The sequence below is a fragment of the Tarenaya hassleriana genome, unplaced genomic scaffold (assembly GCF_000463585.1).
Source record: "Tarenaya hassleriana unplaced genomic scaffold, ASM46358v1 Cleome25, whole genome shotgun sequence".
Classification (NCBI taxonomy): Eukaryota; Viridiplantae; Streptophyta; class Magnoliopsida; order Brassicales; family Cleomaceae; genus Tarenaya; species Tarenaya hassleriana.
The window spans coordinates 553,896-575,483 of NW_010965775.1; the positions used below are offsets into that span (position 1 = coordinate 553,896).

At 37.0% G+C, this 21,588-nt stretch overlaps 5 protein-coding genes across 6 annotated transcripts; 2 read left to right on the forward strand and 3 right to left on the reverse strand.

The window, feature by feature from the left end:
• Positions 1-16: 16 nt before the first annotated feature.
• LOC104816658 (protein STRICTOSIDINE SYNTHASE-LIKE 1-like) lies at positions 17-4,242 on the forward strand. The gene is made up of 3 exons (XM_010545588.2): positions 17-285; positions 3,155-3,415; positions 3,513-4,242. Exons 1-3 carry the CDS (start codon positions 17-19, stop codon positions 4,081-4,083), a joined length of 1,101 nt encoding a protein of 366 aa, XP_010543890.1. The 3' UTR covers positions 4,084-4,242.
• Positions 4,243-4,440: 198 nt separating this feature from the next.
• Positions 4,441-4,889, reverse strand: LOC104816659 (beta-glucosidase 23-like). The gene is made up of 2 exons (XM_010545589.1): positions 4,771-4,889; positions 4,441-4,645 (listed from the first exon to the last, which is right to left on the reverse strand). The coding sequence occupies exons 1-2, from the start codon at positions 4,887-4,889 to the stop codon at positions 4,441-4,443; spliced, it is 324 nt and encodes a 107-aa protein (XP_010543891.1).
• A 211-nt stretch (positions 4,890-5,100) lies between these two features.
• Positions 5,101-8,249, reverse strand: LOC104816237 (beta-glucosidase 23-like). The gene is made up of 11 exons (XM_010544954.2): positions 8,178-8,249; positions 7,713-7,859; positions 6,821-6,890; positions 6,659-6,714; positions 6,498-6,573; positions 6,331-6,408; positions 6,164-6,251; positions 5,817-6,072; positions 5,601-5,707; positions 5,301-5,518; positions 5,101-5,204 (listed from the first exon to the last, which is right to left on the reverse strand). The coding sequence occupies exons 1-11, from the start codon at positions 8,220-8,222 to the stop codon at positions 5,152-5,154; spliced, it is 1,194 nt and encodes a 397-aa protein (XP_010543256.1). The 5' UTR covers positions 8,223-8,249; the 3' UTR covers positions 5,101-5,151.
• A 2,944-nt stretch (positions 8,250-11,193) lies between these two features.
• LOC104816238 (beta-glucosidase 23-like) lies at positions 11,194-14,264 on the forward strand. The gene is made up of 12 exons (XM_010544955.2): positions 11,194-11,436; positions 11,630-11,699; positions 11,808-11,863; positions 11,975-12,050; positions 12,168-12,245; positions 12,339-12,426; positions 12,513-12,768; positions 12,878-13,202; positions 13,310-13,344; positions 13,458-13,560; positions 13,674-13,785; positions 13,879-14,264. The coding sequence occupies exons 1-12, from the start codon at positions 11,260-11,262 to the stop codon at positions 14,081-14,083; spliced, it is 1,581 nt and encodes a 526-aa protein (XP_010543257.1). The 5' UTR covers positions 11,194-11,259; the 3' UTR covers positions 14,084-14,264.
• Positions 14,265-16,122: 1,858 nt separating this feature from the next.
• Positions 16,123-19,673, reverse strand: LOC104816240. 2 transcript variants are annotated; one of them, XM_010544957.1, is made up of 3 exons: positions 18,868-19,271; positions 16,722-18,778; positions 16,123-16,628 (listed from the first exon to the last, which is right to left on the reverse strand). In XM_010544957.1, the coding sequence occupies exons 2-3, from the start codon at positions 18,771-18,773 to the stop codon at positions 16,398-16,400; spliced, it is 2,283 nt and encodes a 760-aa protein (XP_010543259.1). In that variant the 5' UTR covers positions 18,774-18,778; positions 18,868-19,271; the 3' UTR covers positions 16,123-16,397. The 2 variants fall into 2 exon arrangements, with proteins under 2 accessions (XP_010543259.1, XP_010543258.1); XM_010544956.1 differs by lacking the exon at positions 18,868-19,271 and adding an exon at positions 19,309-19,673 and having other exon boundaries at positions 16,125-16,628.
• Between the last annotated feature and the right edge of the window lie 1,915 nt (positions 19,674-21,588).

Genomic DNA, 21,588 nt, shown 5'->3' on the forward strand with positions numbered 1-21,588 from the left:
TTTTTTTTTTTTGAAGATGAGGATCACAGCTTACTGGACGATAGTCCTTCTAAGGATTGTGGACAATGTAGCACTTCATCTACGATTCTCTGTGATCAACTTGGTCGAAAAGGAGCTGCCGAAGGATATCGTTGCAGAGATGGCGGATGGGGAGATACTGAGGATGCTGGAGGAGACTCCGTCTGTAACAAGCAAGAGAGAGAAGCTTAAGAGCAGTATCAAGCTTCTGAAGGAATCCAAGGATGCAGTGGCCGCCATTGCTGATCAGATCTCTGGTTATGAAGAGTATTGATGCTTGACGGGATGCAAGGAAATGGGGTGGTTTTGTGTCGGGGGCTTGTGTTTGTATTTTTGGAAAACCCTAAACCCTTTTGCTACTATATCTATATCGGCGTGTATGTATGTAGCCCCCTGAAATCGGGTAATCAATGAAGTAACTTGTGGAACTTTCTGTGTGAGTTTGTCCAAAAATGGCATTATCAGCTAAAAAGGCAATTCGATTAAAAAACAATTCTCTTTGAGACATTTACCCGAACACATAACAGACGAATCCCGTCGCCGGCCGGATCGACTATCCTCGGAACGACGTCTTGCGTCGGATCTTCACCGTGAACCCTTTGGAAGTTGTCGTTCGTGGAATCAGCGTTGCAGAGCCCAACAGATCCACCGCGAGTGGGATCCATTCCGTTAGGGATGAGATGGTCGGTGACGACAGAGACTCGTCGAGTCGCTGCGTCGAGTTTCTTCGAATCCGCCATTGGTGAATGGAAATGCGAAGTATAGAATGATGATGATGATCAGACACTTCAAAGCATGGACTTTGACGATGGAGGAAGAAGAGGACATTTTTTTGTTTAATTGTTAATTTTTAAATAATAATTATTTTTTCGACGACAGAGGGTTCGAAGTCGAAGATCATTGGCGCCTGTGTTTGTGTCGGATCATTGTGAATTTGTGACGATGGGATAAGATAAGGCCGGTCGTAGCGGTTGCGTTTCCAAACGCGCGTTTTCACTTCAGCTGTTGTCAGGCTTTGCATGGAAGCCCCCAAACTTTAGTTCGTCTTCTAACAATTCTCTGATCTTTTGAAATGTCTCCAGAGTAGCCCAGATCAAAGACCAAGAAAAATTTTCAGAAAGAGCCCAATAGAAAAACAGAGGACAGTCGATCAAACCGGCGATTCTGGAGAAGAGGAAGAAGGGACAAAGATCGTACGTTTTGCCCTAGGGTTTCGAAATGTGGAAGAAGAGGATGCCAATGTCGCAGAGGTTGGATTTTTTTTTTTCTGTTTATTATATATTTTTTACCTTTTAAAGTTTTGAAATCTCCTAAAATCGTAGAAGCTTCGAACATGGTCATAGGGGGATTGAAGGTTTATGATTTAGGGAAGGGGGGTTTTCATGAATCTGAAATCCATTTAAAAAGTTTATAAATTTTGGCAGATTGTGAAGGAATTTTAACAATACTTTTACTAAAAAAACATTGGGTTTCGATGGGTTTCAAATCCATGCCCGTAAAAGGCTCTGATGTGTGTATTTACTCCTCGCTTTCACATTCTGAAAGATTTTCATGGATGAAACACTGATTGATTATGTAAACTGTAAATGAGGGATTGTGTAATGTGGGAGGGAAGTGAAGATGGAAGATTCTGTAAGTTATTGCTTTGCCTCTGAATCTGCTTGAAAGGGTGAGCATGGAAATGCTGAATCAATTACTTGGACAAGAAGAAGGGGACCAACTTAGAATGGCATGGAAGCTTAACCACCCATTTGAACAGCCTACACAATATCATATTTGGACTTTGATATAGAATCCAAGATCTCTTAGAAGAGGGACCGGTTTTTTCGGCCACTAAGCTAAGAGCCCTTTGGAAAGTTAAGTAGAACGGTTGGTAAGTTTTGTGTTCAATCTCGTCCATTTGTATCTTGTTAACGAGTGCCAAAAGTCCGATATCATATATGCCTACGTACTCGATGAGTTTTCTTGGTTTCTTTTGATCCCATGTGAGAAAGTTGAAATTTTGATCTGTTTGATGAAAGGGTGAATAAGGGATATGATCATATTGCTGACAATTAGATACAGTAACGTATATAAACCTCTTAGATAGATCGGTTTTCTTGTCCTTCTTGCTTAAATTCTTCCATCGTTTCCAAGCTTTTCGAGCTTTCTCCTGAAACATTAAAGAAGTTGCTTATTTTCTTGATTTGCATTTGTCGGAGATTCGAAAGGTATAATGCTGTCACCAAGTAATTGCATAAGTAGGAAGATCTGTTGGACATAAGCTGTATGTATATACGTACATACATATGTGTATGTGTCTGAATCCCTTTTTTTTTCCTTTTTGTTCTATGTCTCTGTTTTGATGGATCCACACTGAAGAATTTGTTCTTTTTGTTGTTTTACCCATGAAGCCTTAAAAGGACTCCAAGGCTAATAAGTTGCAGAGAGCAGAGAATTTACGAGATTTATGAAATTGTAGCACACGTTTTGTTTCGGAGATATTCGAGGTACTATATATATATATCTATCTATGTATATATAACCAATCCAAACTATAAGTGATACAACAATATACATACTGCTCATCAAGCAACCAGGAAAGTTGTTCTGTTCTTCTCTCTCTCTCTCTCTCTCTCAGAGGAGAGGAGACTACAAAACAGTGAACAAGCCTGCCTTACACTAAATTTCTACCCTCTAAAAGCATATCAAAACACTCTCACACAACAGAGAATCGATATAAACGCTAATAACAGTATGTATGGATCATATAAATTCGCTAAAGATATACAATGGATGGATCATTCTAAATTCCCCTCAGTTTGCTTGCTCGTTGCAGGTCAACAGAGATCATGATCGGACTGAACACCGTTCCTCGATGGTTTTCCAATCTGTAAGCAATCAATCGGAGGAACTGTCGGTGTGTTGAGCTCTCCAAATGTCTGCCAACAATATCCGGCCGGATCGACTATCCTCGGAACGACGTCTTGCGTCGGATCTTCACCGTGAACCCTTTGGAAGTTGTCGTTCGTGGAATCAGCGTTGCAGAGCCCAACAGATCCACCGCGAGTGGGATCCATTCCGTTAGGGATGAGATGGTCGGTGACGACAGAGACGTTGTCCGATCAATCAAGACTTTCGATTTTGCTTGATGAAGGGAGAATTGTTCGAAGCATGTGCCAGAATTAGAACATATCTGTGGGAGGCCTTTGGGACTTCACTTCGAGAAGAAATCGGGAGATCTCTACATCTGCGACGCCTACTTCGGCATTATGAAGGTCGGTCCAGAGGGAGGATTGGCCGAGAAAGTTGTAGACGAAGCCGAAGGTCGAAAGTTTACATTCACCAACCACTTGGACATCGACGAGGAAGACGATGCCATTTACTTCACTGATAGCAGTGACACGTACCAAATCAGGTAGACATCGATTCGAATCTTTGAAATGTGAAAACGATATTTGTATGGAATGTTAGAATGTTTAATTAGCTCGTACGTTATCCTTGGAATGGAGCAGGACGGTGCTACAACTGTTTCTAAGCGGTGAGAAGACGGGAAGACTGATAAGATACGACAAGAAGACGAAAGAGGCCAAAGTTCTGATCGACGGCCTTCACTTCCCAAACGGTGTCTCCCTTAACAAGGATGGATCGTTCGTGATAGTATGCGAGCCGGCGGCCCTCCTCGTCCACCGCTACTGGCTCAAGGGCCCGAAGGCCGGGACACGAGACGTCTTTGCCAAGATCCCTGGCTACGGCGACAACATCAGGAGATCTCCCACTGGCGATTATTTCTGGATCGCATTGCACTCAAAGGCATGCCCTTTCGGCCGGTTCGCTTTGCTCCATCCGTGGATCGGGAAGTTCGTGATCAATACCTTCAAGCTCGAGCTCATGCTTTACCTCTTCGAAGGCGGGCTTCCTCACGCGGCGATCGTGAAACTCGGCGAGAACGGGGACATTCTTGAGGTTCTTGAGGACAGCAAGGGACGGAACATGAAGTTTGTGAGCGAGGCTCTGGAGAAAGACGGACAGCTTTGGATCGGATCCGTGTTTCTGCCTTTCGTCTGGGTTTACGATCTCAACTGATTGTTTCTATATTACGTTTTTATTGATGTGATTATCTAATTTAAGACTGCATGTTTTAAAAAACACAGCTTGTGTGTGATCTTTTTTTTCTTTTCTTTCCGCAGATATTATGTGTCGGATAACCTTGGATTTTCTCTTTATTTGATTTTTTTTTTGTTAGTCTCAACATAAAACACGTCCAAAAAACTTAATTTGTTTAAAAAATGAAACTTTTATTAGGAAGAATAAATTATTTTGTTAAATAAAAGATGAAACTTTTATTAAAAAGGACGAAGGAATGGTGTGTCTCACGCTCAACCACGGGAACAAAGACAGAGGCATTGCGAAAAATTCGACAGAACATTGTTTTTTAACAACTCAGAGTTCTTGTTTGATGTTGGAAGGTGCGGTCTCTCTCTTGAGGAAATCTCTGTACCAAAGGCCGGAGACTTTAGGGGTGCGAGTCAGATTGTTCTTGTAGTCGATGTGGTACAGTCCGAATCTCACCCCGTAACCGTCCTGCCATTCGAAGTTGTCGTACAACGACCACGCGAAATATCCCGTCACGTTCACCTTGTAATCGCTGCAACAAATTAAAGAACATGCATCATGAATACATATACATATATATATATATATATATATATATATATATATGCTGATATGGAAAACTTTAGAAATATATATTGAAACCAGTTATTGACTCACCAAATGGCTTCTCTCAAACCTAGAAGATGCCTCTGGTGATAGTATTTTCTGTTGTAATCTGCTTGTGCAACTTTAGGGTTTTCATCATCTGCCCCGAGATTAATTAATTGAAAACCCATTGATACATACAATATATATATTATATATAAGATAGTATAGTCTCTTATACGTACCGTTCTCCGTGATAATGATTTCCGGGTTGTTATATTTTTCCTTCATATATTTTAAGAGTTGTTTCAGACCTTGCGAGCAGACCGCGAATCTACCAGTCTCAGGCTGAAATAATATATATATATATATATGGAGAGGAGATATTATTACTCGAGATTATTTCATACAATATTATTCATAGAAATTATATATGTTATGTATGTGGGCAAATCAATGTGAGGAAAATACTTGGCCCCCAATCCGAAACCCGTCCTTATTATTGGCTGAAACAGAAATTAGAAAAACAAATAAAATATGTCTTAGTCATCAAATAGCTCACATATCAAACCGCAAAAAAAAAATGAAATAAAGGAACTTACAAGCCCAACTAACGCGAGAATCTGAGTACCAACTGGGTTTTGTCGGATCATATGTCTGAGTATCGATACCAAAGAAGGAGCTGTAGTAATTGAATCCAAGAAAATCGCACGAGTTCCTCAGTTTTTGCTTCTGTTCCTCCGTGAATTTGGGTAACCGATGCCCGACGATATCCTTCATCCTCTGAGGATAGTCTCCAAATGTGGTAGGTTCTACATGCCTGCATGTGACATAATCACATTTCATGAAATGAAAGAATTTATGTACCAGAAATTGTTTAGTCTAAGGCATATGAGAGAGACCAGCCGAAGACAAAGTCTAGCGCCCGATCAATGGAAGCCTCGTCTTGCCCGGCATGAGGCTCGAACCAAGCCGGACTGTGAGCGATTCCGATCTTACCACCTTTGCACTGCAATATGACCTCATTGATTACATTACACAGAAGATAACACTCCATGCATATATATATTATATTGAATCATAATATATATCAATGGTTCGTTTTTAAAAAAAAAAACCTTCTCGCATTTCCTGAAAGCTTGGACGGCCTCTGCATGAGCCAAGAGCAGATTGTGACTGACGAGGTAGGCCTCGTACCCGGACCGTCCATCTTCGCATTCTTCATTGATGTATTTGGAGCATCTGAAGGGCGCTTTCTTCCCCACATCGTAACCAGCTCGGCTGAAAACCCACGGCTCGTTGAAAGTGACCCAATGCTTGACTCTGTCTCCGTATTCGTTGAACACAAACTCTGCATATTCCGTGAAATCTTTCCTGTATATATATACGAGTGTACGTACACATGAGTTTAATTAGCCACATGATAACAATAAAAATTTGGTGGATTTGGAGAGAGAAAACTTACACGATGCGTTCGCTCAAAAAGCCGCCGTATTCGTCCTCTAAATCTTCGGGAGTGTCCCAATGGAAAACAGTCACTAGCGGTGTAATTCCTGAGCCATGACATTTATTCGAATGCATATAAGCACATATATATGTGTATCAGTGTATATATATGTGTATATACGTTACCATTTTTAATGAGCTCGTCTATGAGATCGTGGTAGAACTTCACACCAACTTTGTTTACCCCTTTGGCCTTCCTCCCATCTAATAATTATTTTTTTTTAAAAATACATCATTAATTTATTAATTAATATGCATAATTTAAGTCGAAACGAGACCATATGCGAGCTTACGTGGAAATACTCTAGGCCACGAAATGGAGAGCCTCAATGCATCTGTGTTCATCTCTTTCATTATCCGGATATCTTCCTGCAGCATTTTTTTTATGGCAATACAACAGTGATTTTTTTTTTCCTTCAGGAATAAATATGATCCATTTTGATAGATAAAATACCTTGTAACGATAGTAGAAATCAGTGCCGTTAATAACGGTGAATCCGCCACATTTAGCTGAATGCGATGAATCAAGTCAATTTAATTTCCTTGTATATAATAATATATAAGCAATAACAATTTTTGTGTGTGTGTGTGGAGATGAACAGAAGAAGAGAAAGACCTGGAAATTTCCGACAGGCGGCGTCCCACAAGCTCGGACCTCTGCAACCGCCGGTGGTGGCACCTTCAACCTAATAATGAACGAGTACGGTCGCCATTTTATCCAACTTATTTTCTATTATGTGTGATCGATCTGTCACCGTTTTTTTTTGTTATGGGTAAAAACGTATTAATATAAACAACATTTACAAAACATAAATTGTTTCAAAAGGGAAACTTTTTTTTTGGTATAACTGCACCTATATATCTTTTTTTTTTAATTTTTGACGCGTTTTGTTGATCGCTGACTATCAAATGGAGCAAACCCAACTTGATACTCTCTCCATATCAAAATATTTGTATTTTTAAGTTCTTTTCTATGTTTCAAGATATTTATCATTCTACATTTCAAGACATATTTTTACAATAGTTTTCAATTTTATCCCTATCAAATTTCAATAAATTATTAATGATAACATTGTTTTTATCATTAAATAAGAGTATATATGACTTTTTCTCTATTTTCTTAAAAAATGTGAAATAAATTAAAACAACAATTATTTTGAAACGGAGAGAGTATTAAATAAGGTCATCACCGAACTCTAGCAGTACATAATTATGTAGAATTTAATCTCAAATATTATGATTTCTCTAAAATCGAAAATATTGAATCTGAAACCCATAACTAAAAAATGAATAATTTATTTGAAAAAAATATTTTTAGAAATAAAAATTGAATGTAAATTAAACTAATTCAAACTGAATTCAATATAAAAAACCGAGTGATTATATCTTTTTTAAAAACCGAAATAATTGAACGGAAACCCAAACGGCCATCTCGATTCTCTAATAATAAACCCATTATAGTTTTCGTTTTAGTATAATATGAAGTGTGTATATGTATATGCATGTACCTGGAAAGCTGCAGTGGCGGTGCCGAACATAAAGCCCTTAGGGAAATAGGCTCGGCTGAAGCTCGTGCCATCGGGAGGGCTCGGGCACAGTGGCCCATCGGCCTTGGCCTGAGAACAGAGGATGGCGAGGAGCAGAAGCAATCCCAACTTGGCCGTAGAGATTAAAAAACTAGGGTTAGAGTTAAAAAAAAATCCCGAACCGAAATAACCGAATCGAACCAATTAATAGTATATCCACGTGATTAACCGATTTTATTCGGTTAGTAATTGAATCAAACGGTTATTCAATATTCATAACCAAATACCAATAATTGAAAGGAGTGATTTGGATGGATTCGTACATGGAGGTCCAACCCTTTGATATACAATGCGATTCTGGATGCACTTTTAAACATTCTATTTATTCAATACAAAATTTCAATAATTATATTTTTTTGTTTCCAATGGTTTCTTTTTCCATCTTACCTGTTTGCAAATGATTTTCATCGGGAGACGGACGGTCCAGATCATAACGATGGTGATGAAATTGTGACAAGAAAATCATATGAATATGTGAAATGATAAGAGAATGAAAAAGTTAGGGGACAAAAACTGGTAACACTGTATTTTTGTTTTTAAAAAAACATACTAACTTTGTAATGATGTATAACAGATTTGAATATAATAATCTTAGGAATTATTATTGATGACTCATATTAGTATAACATTAGAACTTTAAAGATATGATATTAGGATCTTGTAAACTGTCAATGTCTAATATAAAATTAAAATTAAAATTAAAATAAAATCTAAACATATCTAGACTAATCCTCAGTGATCTTCTCTTTTGCAGCTCAATTGATTTACTCACTTATATTTTTTTTGACTAGTTTGACTTTAAGCTTAAATAGGTTTAATCGTATTTCACAGATAATAATATAAATATCTCTAATCGTTTTATCAAATTAATCATTTTTGTGATTGGTTTGAACATTAAGTTGTAATTTATATTAGTATCACGAAAAAATTTCGATAAAAAAAATAAAAATGAAAAAGCTAGTCGTTGTTCCAGCTTTTATCGTCGATGAACATTTTATGAAACGCAGTACCTTCCACGTCCGTGGGTCCATCGTGGCACAGCGTCATGGTATTATTAATATATTTGTGCATATGTAATTATTTTACGCCTGTGGTTAGCCACGTGTAATATTTTACGCGCAAATCATAAAGATCTCCATTAAATATTCTTTACATCATAACCAATGTCCAGATTCGGTTAAGAACGCTATTATTAATTGATTATTCTATATATTAATTAATTGCGCATTAAATTTTTTTTCACAGGTAAGGTAAAACAAAACAAAAAAAAGTAGCTGATATGCCGAGTATCACGTGGAAAAATATTACTAGTTATTTTTATATTATCTAATTAATATATATCATTCAAGTTATATCCGAATCGTATATTCCTTTATTGATAGAGGTTTTGAAAGGATATCAAAAAAATATTGAAATAAAAAAGATAATATATTTTTAAAATATTTTGCTAAGATTTTTTCTATTATTTTGAAATATTTATATAATAATTATGCATCACTCAATTTAGATCAATTTAATTAAGTTTTATTAACGAAAAAATATTATTGGGTTCTCAAATTTTTAAAATTTATTTTTTATATCAAAAGATACATAGGATTAAAATTATAAAAAAGAAAAAATATTGTAAATAGAAAGAAAGAAATTTAGTGAGATCCTAAATACAAATAAAATTGCTAAATTACAAAATCAAATTTGTGAAAAAAAGTTTTTTTTTCTGATTTAAAAAATATTTTTAATTAATTTTAAGATTTAAATTATTCAATGATTTTTTTTTTATTGAAAATCAAATTATTTCATTTATTTTATATTATTTTAATAATTCAATATATTTTTACACTTATTATTAAATGCCTGAAATATTTTTTAGACGAGAGTAATGTATAAAATATTTTTAATGATTTATATTTATATTTTCACGAAATTTATCTACCTACCGAGATGACACGAATAAAAAATGCGCGTGGAAGATGAGCGTGGATCTCGATGCCAATCGAATTGTCAACACTATTAAATTTTAATAATCTCAATTTGGCTGCTCTTCATTTATGTTTTCTATCCACTTGTAATGAAAAAAAAAATCAAAATATCAATAATTCAGATCCACGACTATGAAGAGCAGGTACAAATAAATCCCGATATATTTGATTATTATAAACTAATTAGGCTAACATGATCATATTATTTTGTAATAATATACTTATGTCAGTACAAATCCTAATAAAAAACCCAAAGACTAATAACATAAATGCGAACTCGGAGTTGGAACAACATCGTGACGAAGAACAGGCAATTGCAGATGATTAAAATTTGTCATTGACATGGATCCGAATTATTGAGATTATTATCATCATTATTATTATACTTGATATAATTAAGCATTATTATAAATGAAGAGCAGGTACGATTAGAGATTATTAAAAGAGTGTTGACGATTCGGCTGGATTTGAGATCCACGATCATCTTCTAATTTTAAAAGCGTAATGATGGTTTAACGATGCTTTTCATGGCTATTTAAAAAAAACTACGGGAAATTAAGGGTGTGAACGTCATTTTCCAATAATAATATAATAATATCTGCACAGTTTATATAATCCGCACTTAGCCACCCCATCGACGGTTCTACACTTAATTATACTAACATGTTCACATTCCTTTATCGGCAGAATTATATTATTGAATATATATTTTTAATCGTGCAATAATTTTAATTAATATGTTCTTTTTTCTTCACTAATATCTTGTTTTCTTTTGTTCCAAAAGTTCAGTTGTTTTTTCTCTCGTTTTCTCCCACGTTTATATTCTAATATTTTCTTGTTTATACGTTCACATTATTATTCCTTACTTTTTATTTTGACATTTCAACTTATATTTCTTTTATATATAAATAATTAACCTTTTCTAAAAGTCATAAGATTATAATGTGTGGTGAATATGGCCCATAAGGTTTTAGTTTTTCAAGAAGTTCATCACGGGGGTTTTAATTTTTCAAAAACTCAGCAAATTTATAATATTGCGGAATATTTAAGAAGAACGTCACACTCAAACATATGCTTTCCAATTTCTACAATTATGACAATACAATGAACTAAAAATATCCATCCATTCATGGGACAAAGGTTTTGGTAATGAATGAAATTGAAAAAAAACATTGTTTTCAGCATCACATCAACATCGTTTAGGGGGCAAATATGGACTGCCCTTAGCTCGTTGAAAATTATTTGCAATAAAAAAAAAAAGGTAAGATGGGAAAAAGAAACCATGGGAACACATATAATTATAGAAACTATATAACCCATTAAAATGGAATATTTAAATTGCAACGAGACTCGCATGGTATATTAAAGAAATGACGGGATTTATTGGGATTGAATGTGAAGCCGATCTATATAAAGGGTTTGACTTCCATGTACCAATCCATCCCAAGCACTCCATTCAATTAGTGGTTCAGACAAAAAAAGAGAGTTAATCAATGGGATTGATGGAGAAGTTTCCTCCGCTCTTGGGGCTGCTTCTGGTCCTAACCATCCTCTGGCCTCAGGCCACGGCCGATGGGCCGGTGTGCCCCAGTCCCCCCGATGGCACGAGCTTTAGCCGAGCCTATTTCCCTCAGGGCTTTATGTTCGGCACTGCCGTCGCAGCTTTCCAGGTACATATACATATATATACTGTTGAGTGTAAAGTTTTTTTTTAAAAAAATATGAAACTTTTGAGTGCAAAGTTCTCGTATTTATACTATAATATAATAGATTCGGGTATAATATCTAGTGGGGAGTGTCACACTTTTATTTGTATGGTTCGGATCTTTTATGTTATGGAATATTTGTATCGTTCATGGTTAGGTTGAAGGTGCCACCAACGAGGGTTGCAGAGGTCCGAGCTTGTGGGATGCCTCCTGTCGGAAATTCCCAGGTCTGTCTTTTAATTTGTTCATCTAAAAAAAAGTATTGCATATATATACACACACACACACACACACGGAGGAATGAATTTGATCGTCGTTTGTCATTCCTTTTTCAGCTCAATGCGGTGGTTTCACGGACATTCAGGGCACTGATTTCTACCATCGTTACAAGGTATTTTCTGTTAAATGGAAGAGATCTTTTCTCGGAAAAAAAAAAAGGTTTTTGGGTTCATCGAAATGATTCACGGTTGTCCTGATCCAACAACAAAAAAAAATGTTGCAGGAAGATATCCAGATAATGAAAGAGATGAACACAGATGCGTTGAGACTCTCCATTTCATGGCCTCGAGTATTTCCACGTAAGTTTCTGCATCTTTTAAGGATGTTCACATGGTCTCAGCCTCGACATAATTTGATTATATTTAAAAATTAAAGTTTTTTGATTTTTGTTTGACATATATATATATAATTTTCAGATGGGAGGAAGGCCAAAGGAGTAAACCAAGTTGGTGTGAAGTTCTACCACGATCTCATAGACGAGCTCATTAAAAATGGTAACGTATATATACATATACACTTAAATAGAGAGATGGGTGTTATATATATTGACTTCCCGAGTATATATTCGAATAAATGCCATGGCTCAGGAATTACACCGCTAGTGACTGTTTTCCATTGGGACACTCCTGAAGATTTAGAGGACGAATACGGCGGCTTTTTAAGCGAACGCATCGTGTAAGTTTTCAACCTCGAAATCCACCAAATTTCTATTGTTATCATGTGACTAAACTCAAAGTGTACGTAAACTCGTATATATGCAGGAAAGATTTCACGGAATATGCAGAATTTGTGTTCAACGAATACGGAGACAAAGTCAAGCATTGGGTCACTTTCAACGAGCCGTGGGTTTTCAGCCGAGCTGGTTACGATGAAGGGAAGAAAGCGCCCTTCAGATGCTCCAAATACATCAAAGAATCATGCGAAGATGGACGGTCCGGGTACGAGGCCTACCTCGTCAGTCACAATCTTCTCTTGGCTCATGCAGAGGCTGTCCAAGCTTTCAGGAAATGCGAGAAGGTTTATTTTATATAAATAAATATCCATTCACATATTGATTCAACATGGAATGGAATGTTTTCTTCTACATATGTAAGTAGTCTGATCAATGAGAGACCGTTAATTGCAGTGCAAAGGTGGTAAGATCGGAATCGCTCACAGTCCGGCTTGGTTCGAGCCTCACGCCGGGCAAGACTCTGCAGCAATCGATCGGGCCCTTGACTTCATCTTCGGCTGGCATGTAGAACCTACCACATTTGGAGACTATCCTCAGACGATGAAGGATATCGTCGGGCATCGGCTGCCCAAATTCACGGAGGAACAGAAGCAAAAACTGAGGAACTCGTGCGATTTTCTTGGATTCAATTACTACAGCTCCTTCTTTGGTATCGACACTCAGACATATGATCCGACAAAACCCAGTTGGTACTCAGATTCTCGCGTCAGTTGGGCTTGTAAGTTCTTTCTTCTCTCTCCTTTTTCTTCTTGCTTCTTGTTCGAGTTGTGAGCTATTTGAACACTAACACTATCTTATTCACTTGTTCTCTAATTTCTGTTTCAGCCAATAATAAGGATGGGTTTAGGATTGGAAGCAAAGTATGTACCATGCCACCAATACATTCATTAATTACTTTCTATATGAACATACTTGTGTGTGTGTATATATATATATATCAAGCACTAATCAATGTCATATTATATTATTTCAGCCTGAGACTGGTAAATTCGCGGTCTACTCGCAAGGTCTGAAAGAACTCTTGAAATTTATCAAGGAAAAATACAACAACCCGGAAATCATTATCACAGAGAATGGTACGTATAAGATAAGAGGCTGTGGTGCCCCCATTATCTTGTATATACTGCTGGATTTTGGTACGTGGGTATCAATGGTTATTCATTATTAACATCAATTCATTAATGTTTAGGGTACGGTGAGAATCTCGGGGCAGATGATGAAAACCCTAAAGTTGCACAAGCAGATTACAACAGAAAATACTATCACCAGAGGCATCTTCTAGGTTTGAGAGAAGCCATTTGGTGAGTCAATAACTGGTTTCAATATATATTTCTAAAGTTTTCCATATTAGCATATATATATATTCATGATGCATGTTCTTTAATTGGTTGCAGCGATTACAAGGTGAACGTGACGGGATATTTCGCGTGGTCGTTGTACGACAACTTCGAATGGCAGGACGGGTACGGGGTGAGATTCGGACTGTACCACATCGACTACAAGAACAATCTGACCCGCACCCCTAAAGTCTCCGGCCTTTGGTACAGAGATTTCCTCAAGAGAGAGACCGCACCCTCCAACATCAAACAAGAACTCTGAGTTTTTAAAAAACAATGTTCTGTCGAATTTTTCGCAATGCCTCTTGTCTTTGTTTCTATGGTTGTGATTAAGTGTGGCCTGTGACGCTGTTGAGACCAACCATTTCTTCGTCCTTTTTAATAAAATTTGCGCATCTTTTATTCAACAAATTAGTCAATTGGAATATTTTTATATTTTTCTATGCCTTATCCCAATAATTCGAATCTACTTGTCTGCCCTTTTCTTCTATCCACTTGTAGAGAAATGAATAAATAATAATCTCAATAATTCATGTGCATGAGTGCTGACTATATATATCTGTACATTGAATAATCAACCCCCACTCATCACGCACTTAATTTAACATGATCATATTCTTAATTATATCAGTGAGTGAGTGTTATATAAATGCCTCAACAGCTAACCATCTCAATTATTTCTCTCTTTTGGAGAGGATATATACAAATTATTATGGATCTCCATTATTATAGAAGCAAACAGATCCGTTCATTTATTATACCACCAGCCCATATATATATATATATATTTTAGAATATCATTCGTGTTTCTCGAGGCAAGAAAGTCATATGCACGAGTGTATTAAGCCCCCTCATGCCATCATGAAGGAACGTGGGAGCTCGAGCAGTCGAGAAAAAAATAAAAATAATAATAATAATAATAATAATAAACCCTAAAGTAAGTCTGTCTTTACCAAAAAAATTTTAAAAGCAAATTAGTAATACCACGCGTTTTCCGGTCAAACACTTTACATAAGAAGACAACGCAGTCTCCTCCACGGCGTAAATTTAAATTTAGGAAAAAAACCCTAAAAATTTGTGAACTTATATTTTGGAGTAGTATTAATTTCTAAACTTGTAGAGGTGTCTATTAATTCCCAAATTTATAAAATTGAACACGTTAAATCCTAAATTTGTTAAACAGTTCCATATTCGTCTATAGCGTTATTTGGTCAAAAAACGAGTTGACCGATCCGACGTGGCTCACCACGTCACGCGCCACGTCGGATCGGTCAACTCGTTTTTTTGACCAAATAACGCTATAGACGAATATGGAACCGTTTAACAAGTTCAAGTTTTAACGTGTTCAATTTTGCAAGTTTGGAAATTAATAGACACCTCTACAAGTTTAAAAATTAATATTACTCCAAAATACAAGTTCAGAAATTTTTAGAGTTTTTTTCTTTAAATTTAAGATTGTATTTATCGAATTTACAAAGTGGCTCTCTATTATGAGTTCTATCTCTATGCAATTATTATGGTGGCACGGTCTACGTGGATCTTTCCTTTTCTTTCCAAGCAAATATGTTTTTTTCTTTCAAAAACAAATAAAATATTCAATCCCTTGTTTTAGTTATTAATATATTTTTCATCTAACTTTTTAATTATAGTTAAGTTTTATTTTGGCTAAACTAAAATATAGATATTAATTATCTAAAGTAATATATAAATTATTGGGTATACTTATTATTATCTCATAAAATAATATACAACAAAATATTGAATTTTTGTTTGGAATGTAGCATGCTCTGCCATATTAGATCATAATTCGATCTATTTGATAAATGATATAAAATAATTCGAAGCAATCCACGAATTAAACGTAACAACCTCAAATATTAAACCGAATTCCTTCTAACACCACTCGTCTTTGTTGATGTTGTTGTCACTTGCCAGTATGTCTTTTGCACATTTTGTCTGATTTTTTTTTTGTACCTTTTTTTTATATATCGCAATGATTCCATATATAGTTCTGTCTTCCATTTGTGCTTTCTATCGTCATATAAATAAAATAATAAAAAATAATCTCAATGATTCATGTATATATATATAGGTTGACATGTCACTTTTCATTGATCCGGAGGAATCTTGAAGAAGTTTGTCTCCGACGACAATAGATGCCAATTGATGTTTTATATGCTTTGTCCGTTACTAAAATTTTCAAAGGTTAGCGGAAATGTGAATATTTGTCTCGGTATATTACGAACAAATTAATTGAGAGGAAGAATCGTCGTATTACATAGTAGAAATTAAATACAATTTGTCTAGTTTTCATAATTGGTATTTCTAATTGGGTTTGGTTCATCCCAATTGGGCCTCTTATCCTTCTGTTACCAAAATGGACCAAAAACTATGTGGCTCGAGAGATTACGCCCATTTTCCAATGTATGTATATATATATATATATATATAAAGTGCCTATTGCTAAAACGCGTGATAGTAGCGGTAGTAGTAGGGGACAAAGTGTGGGTTTATAGCTCGTATATACAAGTGGGAGTGGTACGTAGTTTTTCAACAGACGGTGTGTGATGATGATATTAGACTCTACCAACGGGTGAGAGTGGCGGATTGAAGAGAGAGCTCCTCTTGTTCTTCTCCTGTTCAGACAACTCCTCATCACACTGCCGCTGCTCTTCTTCTTTCTCGCATGTTATAACCGTCACGCTTATGAAAAACGCTTGTAATGGCGTCAACAACATCCTATCGTACTCCACCCTGTACCTTCCCTCCTCCTCCATCTGCTTCATCGTGAAGCCCGCAAGCTTGTTCTGTCATTTTCATGTACACACACGACCCTACGTTAACATGTGTGTGTGTATATATATATATATATGTAAGGCTTGAAGGTGGTGGGTACCCACCTGATCAAGGAGTTGGAAGCTTTCTCGGAAGAGTCTTCTTTGGCTGGAGAGGAGGAGACGGAGTCCGCATCCGATATCCCACCCTCCACAGTCGCATATCCCGTTACTCCTCCACCTTTCTATCAGCGGTGAAGGCCTTCCTTCGTTCCCTAAACCATGCACCCCCACCGGAATTATGATCCTCGTTTCTGTCCCAATCACATCTTCTGTCATCACCACCGCAGCTACCTCCCTTCTTGATTTCCTTTTCTCTGTCTCTTGGTCTGACTCGAACAGAACCGATTCCCTCACAAGACACAAGTGGTTCCTTGATTTCTGTTCGGTCAGCCGCATTTCTCCAACCATGTTGTAGACAAACCCCCGTTGTTTCTCTCTGTTTCCACGGATTAGCCAGCTCCCTCTCTTTTTCTTTTTCGTTTCGTCGACGGAATAGAACGTGCAGTACCGTACGGAATCATCCTTGCTCCATGAAACCGAGCTGTTCATAATAGCTCCAAGGATACTTCTGCTGTTATCATCAACCACAAATTGAAAGAGAGGGACCCCATTTCTGACTGTAAGCTGAACAAAAGCTCGGGTGGTTCTTGCCGACGTATCCTTCTGCATCTTTTCATCTATAAGTGGCACATTGTTGTCTGTAGACTTTAGAACGGAAGAAGACGATCTTGCTTTTGCGTTTTCAGAGCCTTTGGCCTTCAGTAAGGGGTCAAGCAGCCGTCTCAGAGAGCTAGCTCGAACTCCAGTGTGCATGTTAGTCTTTTCTGGATTCATCGGCATTGGTGGACCATCAAATCTCACGGGATCAGACTCAACGGAATCATCAGAGTTCAAAGGTTGGATAGCTGAATCATCCTTGAAGCTGAAACTCCTGCTGAGACGACTGAAGCTGAAACTAAACCGCTTACCAGGTGAAGGGTGTCTGCTTCTTTTGGGTTCCTCCTCAGGTTCCTCCTGACCAGTTATCTTTGATGCTGTCTTCAAATGCTTTCTGCCAAACAGCTCATTTGTGCATTTATCCGATGAGAGATCAACGCAAAGAGGCGCCATTATGGATTCGGAATCCTTCTCAAAATCAAGGGACAGCGGGAGAGAACAAGGAATTTGACATCTTAGTTCTGTGGAGTATTTACTTCCGTTGACGAAGTAAGAGGAGAATTCATCCAGCTTTGCTTCTTGCCAGTTATCATCCTGTGACATCAGGAACTCCCCTGTAAGAGCACTTCGGGTGTGTGTTCTGGATCCGAGAAGAACATTGCCAAACCGATTCTCCTGTTTTCTGGGAGCAAAACCAGCTTCTGCCTCTTGAGATCCACCAGCGAATTTCCGTGTTCCATCGTTCTTGAATCTCTGTTTGTCCACTGAATCAAGACTAAGCTTGTTGGACCTCACAGGCTGATCAGTAACTGAATCAATTACCTCCCCTCTTTTCAGGCTCACTGACGCGCCAGAGTTTCCCATGTCTAAACACACACTGGAACCGAGATCCTGACTCGATTGTGTTTCACTGCCAGAGGGCTTACGACCGAAGCCTGCTTTTCGCTGCTTATTTAATGAATCCGTTGAAACTGACACAGGTTCCTGAGTGCATCGAATTCTGCGAACAGAACGTTCTAAAACCCGACAAGTGTGATCATTACTGAGATTAGAACAAGTTGCGGACTGTTCACCGACCTTGGCAACCTTTCTAGTTGACACATTTCTGTCAGTTTTCACGGATGTATCCGAACCACTGGAAGATGCATTATTGCATTTCTGGCCATGCTTCCATTTCTCTAAGCTTCCCCAATCCAGAACTCCAATATTCAATGCCTTACCTCTTCTCTCTTCACGTTGGAGATAGTCTGGCAACTTCGACATGTATTTGATCAGCTCATCATCTCGCTTGAAGCTTTCAGTGACGCATTCCTTGCGACTTTGCCCTGAAACATCCGATCCGGCCAACGGTATCTCATTGTCTGTGTCTCTTCTTTTCTCCTCCTCCTTTCCATCCGCTATCTTTGTAGCCCTTTGGCTCTGTTTCAGAACACCTCTGAGCTCGGTTCTTAAAGCCATCAAATCTGCAAGATTTAAGAAACTTTATCCATAGTGAATTGACAATGCATTACCAGTTCACAATGCTAAAACATCGGGGAGTAAAAAATGCAACCTTTCAAATTTCGTTTAGTCCCTCGAAAGAGAGGATTTAGGGTTTATCAAGAGTTCAAAAGGAATTGAACAAAGGGAGTAATTGACTCAGAATTGAATAGAATCAGAACAAGCTGAAATTCGTTGACAAAAACCACAATGTATCATTTCAATTCCGCTCCTTTCAACGAAACGAAGAGATCTATGCAAGAATTGACCCCAAACACAACGCACGGCTCTGTTTGGCAGCTGAGAAAGTCACTGAGAAAACATCGAAAATCTCGAAAAATTCGCTAAAAAGTAACCATTTATAGTACTTTTTTTCCTCGTTTCTAATGATATGTCCATTTCATCAGCCGAACAAACAGAGCAATTAAAGGAACCGTAAAACACACATCTCGTCAAGCAACATTTTCTCTCTCAGATTTTCCAGGAAAAGAAACGGATGAGGAAAAAGACGTACCAGCACGAGCATTTCAACGCTGCACGGATCAAACTCACCGGTGTTGATCTCGGTTACAGAAAAAGCAAAAGCCGAAGGCGGGGAGAAAGGAAACGGCGTGGAGTACAAGCAAACACAGCATATGATTACAGCCACCGCCACAGAAATCAAGAACTCCCGAGAAAATCTTCCGCCGTCGAGAATCGAGAAATACTCCGTAATCACAATCAGAGGAAGACAAAAACAAAGATGAAAAAAAAAGTAACGCATCAAGAGAGGATCTAATAGCAAGCGGGAGACGGAGAGTCAGAGATCGAGACAGCGGGGGCGTTTCATGTGTATATCGGACGGTCAAGAATGATCTCAGATGGGACCCGGAGACGATCGAGGGTTCAGATTTTAAGATGGGGGCCCACTTAGCCGTTTGACGAATCCCAAAGCATGCGGCAATTGGGGCCCACATGGAGCCATATCGGTGCTGACATCATCCGCACCGCACTATAAAAACAATTTACAAATTTAGCTAAAAAAACTTTTATACTTTATGCACAAATTCGTTACGGGATTTATTGATAAATTAAACTTGATGCTCTATGATTATTGAACATGATTTAAAGTTGGGTGCTTATGTGTAAAGCAATTATCCAATTGAGGATCTCCTTTTCGCTTTTTATCTTTTTATTTTTCACTCTTTAAAACTCTCTAAAATACAGAAAGAAACTCCGAAAAATCCGTAAAAAAAAAAGGGGTTGACCAATCAACAATATATGCATGTATGATTACCGAAATAATAATATATCATTCTACTATATTTTTATTTTATAAATCAAGCAGTATCTAAAATATTCCAAACTTGGAGAACGCCTCCACATTTTCCGGACATTTAAACCTTTTTAACCAAAGGCATCGTAGTGTTGTTTGTGACATTTGTTTTTTTTTTTGGGGCTATTAATAGAGTCACCCAATTTTGAATGGTCTAGTAGTGAAAAAATATACAACCTGAGTTCAAAACTAAGCGTGGGAAAGAACATTCATATGGATTTCCCCGGTTCTCTGGAAGATATAGTTGGGCCAAAGACCCGGTGAACTTCCGGATTTTTTTTTTAAAAAAAAACTTGTGAGAGTCCATTAATATGGCAAATAACGTTAAACGTAGCGTATTTTCCATTTTAATTTTGTATTAACTGAATATCGTAAATTTGAATAAATGGTGTTTGGTTATCCAAACGAAAAAATATAAATTAATATAAATCTTTCTAAAAAAAAATTTCAAATAAAAATCAAATCGAATAAAAAAAGAGAGCAAATCAAACAAAATCGAAGGATTCTTAAAAAATAAATATTTATCAATAAAAATTCAATCCAAACTGAATTATAAAAAAGTTCGAAATCAACATAAATTAATATATTAAAAGTTTAAATATACAATTTTTGTAAACCTAAAATCCAAATACGATTTTTTTTTTTTGAGATGCCAATCCTAACTCAACTTTTGTCTAGACTTATCATAACCAGGCCCACCAATAATTAATATACTGATTAGTCCCTAACTCGTCGAATTTCAGATTTTCCAAAAGAATAAGGGGGAAATAAAATCCAACTAAAAAAATAATAAACGATATTATTAATTATTGTGTTTAAATACCATATAGTATATATTCACACTAAAATCAACCCGTAGGGTTTAACGAAAACGGGCCTCCATTTGTCAGCCCAATAAATGCACGTTATGGGCTTTTACGTGCATATCAAAAGGCCCATAGACCATGGCCCATTTCTGCGATCGGTAACCGGCCAATTCGGTGCAGATTTGAGATTACCAAACCTCCTCAATACCGGTCCAATACAGATCCGAGATAATAATTCATGACACGAAATGAAGGACCGTTATATGAAATTTCTCATGCAATATGTCTTTGCTGTACCATTTGGACCGACACACGAAAACTGATTAACTACAAAAAAAAAATATTAAATAAGTGGAACAAAATTCAATAATAAAATTCAAATAAAGAAGCTGGTCGCTCAAGGAAATAGAACTATTGTTAAAATGCATTAATGTTGGCGTAAGACCTAAGACGGAATTCTGGTTGGTTTCATTTCATGATTTGGCCGACAACAAAAGAATTCCACGAAATGATTACGGAATATAATATTTAAAATTATTATGTAAACTTGACGAGTTCCGTTATGAAAGTGCGGTCGAGCATAATATTATTTTATAATAGATAGAAATTGCATCTTAATTTACAAGGGGTTTAAGCTCGGCGTAAAATAAAATTAAACAAAGCAAACACTCTT